General features: G+C 33.5%; 1 protein-coding gene across 1 annotated transcript; it reads right to left on the bottom strand.

Annotated features, from left to right (window-relative positions):
• Positions 1–763: 763 nt before the first annotated feature.
• On the bottom strand, positions 764–8,555 carry LOC110106254. The gene is made up of 4 exons (XM_028694060.1): positions 8,160–8,555; positions 6,256–6,603; positions 3,838–4,308; positions 764–964 (listed from the first exon to the last, which is right to left on the bottom strand). The coding sequence occupies exons 1-4, from the start codon at positions 8,553–8,555 to the stop codon at positions 791–793; spliced, it is 1,389 nt and encodes a 462-aa protein (XP_028549893.1). The 3' UTR covers positions 764–790.
• Between the last annotated feature and the right edge of the window lie 1,995 nt (positions 8,556–10,550).

Genomic DNA, 10,550 nt, shown 5'->3' with positions numbered 1-10,550 from the left:
AAATTCTCATATTGTTTTGACCCCCCCTTTGCATGCATCAAAGACATGATACGAAATGAGCATATCCACGAAAAGAATAGAGTAGCACCAGTGGAAGATAAGAATAAAAAAAAGTTTCATTAGATGATTTGGTAACATAAAGAGGCGGCCTTCTGCTGACCCAATTAGAAAAGTAGACGCATTAGATTTGACTTATGTTAAGATAGCTAAAGGTAAACCTAAAAAGACTTGGTTAGAAAATATTAGAAATGACATTTATTTATTAAATTTAAATAAGAATTTAACTATTAAAATGATACAATGGAGAAAAAAAAATTCATGTAGCCGACCCCACATAATAGGATGAAGACTTGATGTTGTTATTGTTGTTAACAAACATTGGGATATGCACTATTTTAAACAACTTTGCACAAGGTTAAAAGGACAACCTCAATCAAATATTATAATTGAGTGATTCATGTGGCTAAGTATTAGGATAATTTGTTGCAAAGTAATAATTTGCATGATCCTTCCCAGAGATATTCAATAAATTCTATAAATCAAGCTTCGACCACCACAAAAAAAAAAATCTCAACTGCACCATTAAATGCATCGAAGTAAAAAAATCTAATTAACAGATGTGCTGCAGGAATTGATTGTGTTGTAGAAGCAACAAAACAGGCTGAGTTATAGTTCAGTGCATACAAAGCAAGTTAGAATCTATTTTTAAGGCCAAATACTAGAATACTGAAAGATCCTAGACGTATATAGAGAAATATCCAATAAAAAATCAAATAAAACAACTGAAAACTTACCCATTATAAAGAACTCTTGCATTCAGAATACCATCACTTTGGAGAGTTCGATCCACGACAGCAGCAGAAACTGAAGATTCACAATTACTGCTACATCTGGCTAAAGCTCCCTCTAAAATCTTCACCAATCTTTTAAAATAAGCTTTGTGACATGAAAAAACCTTCAAGGCCTGCACCACAAGATGTAATAAGAAGCTGCATAGAGGTTCTTTTTTTAAAACATGTATAAAATTAATCTTCGTACAATGTCCACCATATTTGTAAAAGCTCAGTTTTTTTTTAATTACCGAAAGATGATTACTTTAGATGAAATAATATCATGGTCCCATCCACAATAAATAAACATAAACCTAAATTAAAATCTTTAACGGGCATTTCAAAATATTTCTTTTGCATGTGTCCTCACAAATATGACTAAAAGCTCACCAATAAGCTCAGAAGTACTCAAATGACAAGGAAAATTTGTTCAATAGATTCAAATAGCCAATCAAATCCAGCCTAAATCAAAATACAATTGATAAGAGAAGTGACATGGGCTACATATTCTAACGCTAAAAAATGTAATATTTTCTTAAAGCTAGAGAAGCGTCTGACTAGATGTTTGAATTTCCCATCTTCTGATAGAGCAACAAAAATTTATTTCTCAAAATTTCAGCAAAATAAAATGGTTTGCTTTTAAGAAAACTAAGCTCTTTCCATTAAACATGTAATTCTTGTATCTAACTTTCTCCCAATGAACACTATCTATTAATTTCAACATTTGAGAATGATCAAACTAATGTCAAAAAGAAACTGGCTAAATGATTTAATAAGATATTTTAATCTGTGAATTCTTAGATAAATGAATGTTAAAATGGAAGATCATGACCCCTTTGTAAAACAAAGAAAAAAAGCTTCCTGTTTAGAATTCATAACTTACCTGTAGTTGACTTTTTTTTATCATTCAACACTTCAAGAAGATATAGCTTGTGAGTAGTATAGTTAAAATAGAAGACTTCAATCTTCTAAAGAAAAGGCAAAGGTTCAAATTCCTTACAAAAGTTTAAGAGGATTTAATTTTAACTAAAATATGATAAATATACAAAGATCCAAAAATAAAGAAAATAAGTAATACATATATAGAGAGATAACTGTGTGATTTCATTATATATTATAATGAAACAAGGGCCTTAATTGAAGTTATTAGTATACTAAGTCTTGGATAAGAAATAAGGGTCGAGATAAAGATCATAAAGGTCCACTAACTCTTTACGAAAGGCTAAAATGGTCCCCGTCTATTTAAAAATCTCACTTTAGTCCCTTGGCTTTTTAAATAGTGACCTAAATGATCCCACGGAACGAATATTTTGGACTCTATTTAAAGAGTCAAGGGATCAAATTAATACTTTCCTGTAGTGGAAGACTATTTTGGTTCTTTAAAAAAAAATTAAAGAACCAATACGATCTTTTTCTTAATAAGGATTATATAAGATTGGTCAAAAAATTTATGGGATATGAAAATTATTTCTCTTTCTTTCCAGAAACAATCTAATTGAGTTTCATACAAATCATAAGAGAAGCTTGAAATGTTCAATACAGATGAAAACCTGTGTTCTTTAAAAAAAAAATCTCAAGTGAAGAGTAATAATGTGTTTAAATAAATAAAGTTCGAACTCATAAAAGGAAGGAAAATCAAGGATGAAATGTTAATTGCAAGTGAAGCATCTAACTTGAAATATGAATGTGATAGATTGATTATGATTTACACATAACAAACATAGGCTAGTAAAGTTTTCAAGTGAAGCAAGAAGCATAAGCTTCAATTTTATATAACTTTCGGTTCATTGCTTTAATTAGCCTTGCGAGACAGACTCCCATCAAACCTCAAAAAGGGAAGCCTTGAAGCAGGTTTTTAAAAAGCCATGCTTGATATCCATAAGGATCAGAAACCCAACAGAAAAATATCAAATGCATAATTAAGGAGATAACTCCAGTACCTAACATACTTTCACTGACTAGCGGAAATTCCCATTATTCAAAATCCAATAAAGATCCAAATAAAAACTCTCCCTTCATGTGCATAAATATATTGGTATGTAGTAGAAGGTTATCATCACTAGCCTGGAGTTTTTACTTAGATATTGGATGAATTTTTTCTCATGGGAATGTGCCAGTTAACATTGTGGAAGTGTCGGGTGATGATAATAGATAAATATTGATGAATTTTGGTTGTCTTAGGAGGACAATAACCAACTTGTTCTTATTCAGACATCCATGCTACAATCTTCAATACAAGAATAAAACAATCCATTCTTCAATCTCATAAACCAGGTGACATACAAGATTTCTCCAATTTAAGATCACTCATCATACATTAGTTGCATTGAATAATTTATTTGGATGATTTTGATTATATGATAGGAGAAGCTTAATTTCACTACAATTTCAGATGGGGTTTTCCTGATAATTAGCACATGTTTGATACTTTTTATTTATGCAATAGACAGGAAGCGGAACCATTTCTTTTATGGATTGGGAGGTGGGGTGGGGGAATCCACAAGGTGTTGGTTCAGCCACATTTTCTACCAGATCGACAGTTATATAATTATGATGTTTATGATACTAGATAAACAAGCACTTTTCATAATGTAGATTAAACAAAAATATATATTTTGAGCTTAAGGCTAATAGAAGATGGTTAAAACATATACATGATACCAACATCATCATTAGAATTATTTTAACCATCTGGAGTCAGCTTTGTAAATCATCATACTCCACTCATTGCAATTAAGTGCTACATGAGGTTCTAACTCTCACTAACTAACTTTCTAATCAGGCTATCCATTTCCTTCTTAATCGTTACATATTCATTCTAGCTGCTTGACTTAGCAATGAAGTTTCTATCCTCTTGATGCATAAATGGATGAAGTTGGCAAGAATGACTGAAAAACTGATATGCATATGTAACAATATCAATCAACCTTTTAGGATAACTACTGGGAAAAAAGAGGAAAAAAGTAACAGTGGAAAAAACATGAGAAAAGAATCTTATGCCACATACCATGAACCACAATCCCTCAGCTTTAGAAAGAGAAAGCCTATTAAGCACACGTTCAAGGAGTTGAAATATGTAGTTGAGATCATCGTTACTCATGGAAGAAGTTTTATTTGCAAGACATTTTATCTCTAAGGAAATCCTCAGCAACCATACAGTGGAAGCCTCTGAAAGTTTACCACTGCTGAGCTTTTCAGCCACTTTTCTTGCTTTATCTATTTTTCCAGCTTGCAAGTAGAATAAAATGTACTGGTAAGCAAGATCCTCAATAAGACAACCAGTTGATTCAGCTTTTTCATATGCTCTCTTCAGAAACAAACTGAACTCCGAAACTTCAAGCCCAACATTATGCACCATACTCTCAGGACATGCCACATCAATCCAGAACTTCACAAAGAGGGAAAACATCTTCACAGACGGTATAACATTCAAAGCCTCCTCATAAACCTGTAAATTGGATAACATTGGATGAGCATTCTGCAATAGATAGTCGCCTCAGCTTCCAAGAACAGTAGCATTGGCACATTAACCATAAAAAAATAACAATAGTATAGATTAAGACTAACAATGCGGAATGACTCATAAATCTGTGAACTAGAAAAAAACTAATAATGGTAAGATAGGTATACTATTTTTAGACAGTTAGTGCAACTGCGCTTTCAAAAAACATCATCTTTGACAAAAATAAAGCAGATACAAATAACAATATAATTGGTTAAGACAAACAAGATAGAATTTAGTGTAAAAACCACTTGACCTATCTCGCTTCCTCCATTTCACGATCCACTCCTTCATTTAAGCATATTATTTATCCAAAGCTAGTGTTCCGCAGTACCGGACATAAACTAGTTCATAGGAATCGTGTTGGGAAACCCCACAAATTTAACAAGACGACATTAGGTCCAACAAGTAATATAGCTATCCCCTTTTTTGTGGTATAGATTAAGATGTTTAATTTTGTCATGCTGAGGTAGAATTTCATGACTGAACATCATTAATCAACCCCTCTAACTTGAATAATGCTTCTTATAGAAGGAGAAACAGAATTAGAAGGTTCTATTTTTAGTCAAACACCATTGCTGATGAAACCTGCTTCATTGTCAAACTGCTGGACTATAATGATATATTTATATCATTAGAAGCTCATTGTATCACACATGACACAACATTAACCGCTTGCATACTGAGACACTTCAAGACAACATGTGAACAGACAGTTTGGTATATCTTTCTTTTTACTCTACTATAAAATTACCAACACCGTACGACACACAGAAAGGACACTTGGAAACAATTGTCAATCAGCCCCTCTTTGTTAGACGTTACTTTGTTTTGGGAATTTTTCTTCACATCAATCTATGGATCTACTTGTTCCTTCCTCTCTTTGGCTCGATAAAGCCAGTTCATATTGCAGGGTATGCAGATTAAAATAACTTATGGTAATGCAGATGCTAATCATGGCATCTATTTCTAACACTTAAAAAGAAACTTGCAATAGGATTCAATAGGAATTGGAGTCCCACACCCCACTAACAAACCAATGAGAAGTTCATAGCATTACATTGATCCCAATGTATTTTCCAAGAAAGTACATCTTAAATTCACAGTTTGAAATCTATCAAGTTTGAAATTGTTGTGTGGTTACAATTATTTCTTTCCCTTCCCTTGAAAGTAACTTTTACTTTTCATTTTTAATGTTCTACAATGTCTGCTAATTAAAATAATATATTAACTCAAAAATTAAAGATTAGTGCAACCTCATACCAAATGATGTTTAGCTTTTTATGTCAGGTTCGTGCATCATAGAAGCTCTGCTCTGTGCTAGCTTTCTGAAAGCAAAAGAACATCTACAAAAAAAATTCCATTTTTAGCCTATTATTCATACTATATGTTTCTGGTCCTTATTCATATGCAAATGTCCTTGCCTTTGTTTTCAATTAACCTTCAGACTAACTTCTGACTGTCCTAATGCATTTGCATGATTTAAAGATTGCATATACCATCATACCTCTTCACAAGTCAAAACTACACATATGATTCAATAAACAAATACTTAATGTTTCCATCCACCAGTGTAACACTATACAAACACAATTTCTTCTTAAAGTGCATTAAATCAAGTCTCGTTGAACTCCCTCCACCCCTTTTTATGTAAGACAATTGGTATTAGATAGCCTTTTTGGCAGTACAAAACAAACTAAATAAATAAACACAAACAAAACAATATGAATGTGCAGGGAGAGGACTAGTACAATAAATTAAGGATTAAATCATGATAAGCTTGACAGATTGGAGGGACATAGAGAAGGAAAGAGGGGGAGAAAAGGAAGAGCGAGCGAGATAAATAGAGAATTAAAATAAATGTAGAAAATGACAATTATGAACATGATACTCAAATCTAAAACAAATGCAGAACTCACTCACTTGAAAAGCTTGTTTTAACTTAGAGAGAACATCACTTTTAGCTTCACCATTAGTCATGTCAATGACAGAAATATGTAGTCTAGCTGTCATATCCCAGTACTGTTCATCATGAGAAAAATCTCTTTTGAGATCTTTCAATATCTCTGACCTAAGTTCATCTGAGTGAGCTAAATCAACAGAACCCAATACTTCCAAGAAACGTTTTCGCAAGTTAATACTTGATGGAAGAGCCTTTGTTGCTTCATGGTATATAGCTTCAAGAACCATGGAACCTAACTGCCAAAATATGTTCCTATGATTAGTGAGTATTGTTGATTTGATGCTTATTGGCTGCTTATTTGCTCCTATCTATAAATACGCAGGACATAAGTAGTGCATACACAGCACATATGCAGTGTCTACGCAACATCCGAACGATGCTCTATCTTCGGACTCCGCGCAGAATAATTTCTCATTATTTTAACCCTTCTCTAGCAAAAGCCACGCTAACTCTAGGCCTGTGGCTTCAACTTGCGACTAATACTATGTACATATTAGAAAGCACATTAATCATAACTGTCATTAACAGTTGCAATTTTTAAGGTACAAAATATGTTTCTGTTGACGCGATCTTGATTCAAAGCCAGATTCAAAAGGAGTCAGAGTGCTGCAGGAAAAAATGATAGTATGAATCATCTATAATCCCATAGTACTAAAGAAAACGAAAGGTTTTGTGGGAGTTCAATACTCGTTTTCTAGTTGCCTGGAAACCGGGGGGCTTAGTTATCAGCAAACTGTAGAATATCTGAATTATCAATTTAAAAACTGCAGCACTCTAAAGTCTAAACCTTGCATGGGATAAAAACATTGATGGAGATGTTAAAAAGTTGTATTTCATTAATTCCATGAAGATGACAAACTGCTGTGGGTGATAGGATAGTGTACCGTCTCATCATTCATCATTACAGGGAGCAATTAATAGCTTGGTTTTCATTCTGGTAGGAAATAATTCAAACTATCATATCTGATGACTGTGGTTTGTCTATATATTTTGAAGCATTAATAGTTCAAAAACATATTCCTCTATACTATAAATAAACGTTTTTTTTTTAATCTAATAAAACCATCAATAGTACATTGCCCTTAGCTATATAACTTAATGATAGAAACAAAAACACTCAATTTATCTAATCAAGTTCTTAAAAATTTCCATTCATGCAAACCAAATGATTCCACATGGATGGATATCTGATAGATTCAATGAAACTCTTAGCTCGTTCATATCCATCCCTCACATACCAAGAATGTGCAGCCATATGTAAAATTGTCAGAAAACATCATGAACGCCAAAAGCAAACATTTTAGGTGCCAAACGAAGCATACTAATTCAGGCATTTGCAAACTGCCAATTTAACTTAATAAAATAACATAAAAGACACGTATCATCGCAAAATCAGATAGTTTTTAAAAATAACTAGCAAAAGAAAAAAAACTAAAAAAGTGCCAAAACTAACATGTTGATCAAGACCACTTGTCTATCAAAAGCTTGAATCTTTTTCTTTTTCCTCACATTTCCCCGCTTGACAGGAGGAGCAAGTTTCGGATTTAAAACAGGAGAAGGTATCACTGCAACAAACAAGAAATCAATTGTAGAAGGCAATTGATGAATAAATTGTCATCCTTCAAAGAGCACAGACAGGGAAAGGAATCCTTAGTCAACAACGATGTGTACACCATGAGGGATGGCATGTATAAAACAGACAAATTAAGTCACGTTTGTATATCAAGGCTTTCTTTAGGACGGCTTTCTTATTGCTTCTTAAAGCGGCTTTTTAGTACAGATTTTTTAATTTTTTTACTAAAAATCAGCTTTAAGAAGCAGGAAAAAAGGCGTCCCAAATGAAGCCTAAGAGAGAAAAACTAACCAGCCGATGTTTCAAGGTAGGAAAATTGAGTTTATTTGAAGATGTATTAACCAGCTGTTCGGCACAATGGGAAGATCCCCCTTCAAGAATTGATATATCTTCCGATATTGTTGAGAGACTTTGTCTCTTGTTAATTGTCTGACTGGACTCTTGGCCAGTTTGAATGTTGCCAAGAGCGCGAACATCTTGATGGGGATGATCAGGTTCACTAAGCATAATTTCAACATCCAGAGTTCCTTGTTGTGTACTGCTTCCATCAGGAGCCTTCTTAAACGTTACCTCATTCTCAGTTGGAGCATTACTACTTAAAAAATGTCCCCGAGGGCTTAAAATAGATTCAAAGCCAGCTTCAAAAGGAGGCAGAGTGCTGCAGGAAAAAATGATAGTATGAATCATCTATAATCCCATAGTACTAAAGAAAACGAAAGGTTTTGTGGGAGTTCAACACTCGTCTTCTAGTTGCCTGGAAACCGGGGGCTTATGTTTGTTGGTTGGGGAGATGAAATCAGCACATTTGTTGGACGAGGAGATAGATTCAACCCATTTGATAGTCTAGGTGATAGATTCAGCCCATTCTCCTATGTATTTAAGGAAGAATACGGATAATATTAAAATTCTTTAAGAAAAAGGAAATGAAGAAACTATAAATCAGATAAAAGAAATAAGACCTCGCTGACAGAAACAGCCACATATTGCTCTTCTTCCACTGGAATTTGATCTGCAAATGGGATAAAAATCTATTTAAATTTAATTGTATTATCATAAAAAATAGATGTTAATAAGGAAGTGCTAAAGCGACAGCCAAAAGCAAACCTTTCATGGTGATTTGGACTCTATTTAAAGAGGCAAGGGACCAAATTATTACTTTCCTATAGTGGAAGACTATTTTGGTCCTTAATAAAAAAAATTAGAGAACCAATACGATCTTTTTCTTAATAAGGATAATATAAGATTGGTCAAAACAATTATAGGATATGAAAATTATTTCTCTTTCTGTCCACGAACAATATCTACTTGAGTTTCATACAAATCATAAGAGAAGCTTGAAATGTTCAATACAGATGAAAACCTGTGTTCTTTAAAAAAAAAATCAAGTGAAGAATAATAATGTGTTTAAATAAATAAAGTCGGAACTCATAAAAGGACAGAAAATCAAGGATGAGATGTTAATTGCAAGTGAAGCATCTAACTTGAAATATGAATGTGAAGCATAAGCTTCAATTTTATATAACTTTCGGTTCATTGCTTTAATTCGCCTTGGGAGACAGACTCCCATCAAACCTCAAAAAGGGAAGCCTTCAAGCAGGTTTTTTAAAAGCCATGCTTGATATCCATAAGGAGTAGAAACCAAGCAGAAAAATATCAAATATCAAATGCATGATTTAGGAGAGAACTAGTCTGGGGTTTTTACTCAGATATTGGATGGATTTTTTCTCACGGGAATGTGCCAATTAACATTGTGGAAGTATCGGGTGATGGTAATAGATAAATATTGATGAATTTTGGTTGTCTCCTAGGAGGACAATAACCAACTTACTCTTATTCAGATATCCATGCTATAATCTTCAATATAAGAATAAAACAATCCATTTCTTCAATCTCATAAACTAGGTGACAGACAAGATTTCTCCAAATTTAAGATCACTCATCATGCATTAGTTGCATTGAATAATTTATTTGGATGATTTGACTATATGATAAGAGAAGCTTAATTTTCACTACAATTTCAGATGGGATTTTCTAGATAATTAGCACATGTTTGATACTTTTTATTTATGCAATCTACAAGAAACGGAACCATTTCTTTTATGGATTGCGGGAAGGTGGGGTGGGGGAATCCACAAGGTGTTGGTTCAGCCACATTTTTTACCCGATCTGCAGTTATATAATTATGATGCTTATGACACTAGATATACAAGCACTTTTCATGTTGTAGATTAAATAAAAATATATATTTTGAGCTTAAAAACTAAAGAAGATGGTTAAAACATATGCATGTTACCAACATCACCATCAGAATTATTTTAACCATCTAGAGTCAGCTTTGTAAATCATCATACTCCACTCATTGAAATTAAGTGCTACATGAGGTTTTAATTCTCACTACCTAACTTTCTAAGCAGGTTAACGTTGTTCTATCCATTTCCTTCTTAATCATTCCATATTCATGTTAACCTCTGTATAAACAAAACAAAAAAGGGGAAGAAGTCATGAATCCCGCGTACATAACTTGCGCTCGTCGGATCCACGAAATCCTCCGCGATACCTGCCAAAATCCCGCCGAACCACTGTGCATTCGGCGCCGTTCCGGGATTCCTGATCGCAGAGCCTCGATCGCTGCACTTCGACACCTTTAAAAACCGACCAAGCAAAGCCTTCGCGTCCCATTCA

The sequence above is a fragment of the Dendrobium catenatum genome, unplaced genomic scaffold (assembly GCF_001605985.2).
Source record: "Dendrobium catenatum unplaced genomic scaffold, ASM160598v2 fragScaff_scaffold_51, whole genome shotgun sequence".
Lineage (NCBI taxonomy): Eukaryota > Viridiplantae > Streptophyta > Magnoliopsida > Asparagales > Orchidaceae > Dendrobium > Dendrobium catenatum.
Note: the sequence above shows the minus strand (reverse complement) of the source record. Positions and strands in the feature narration are given on the sequence as shown.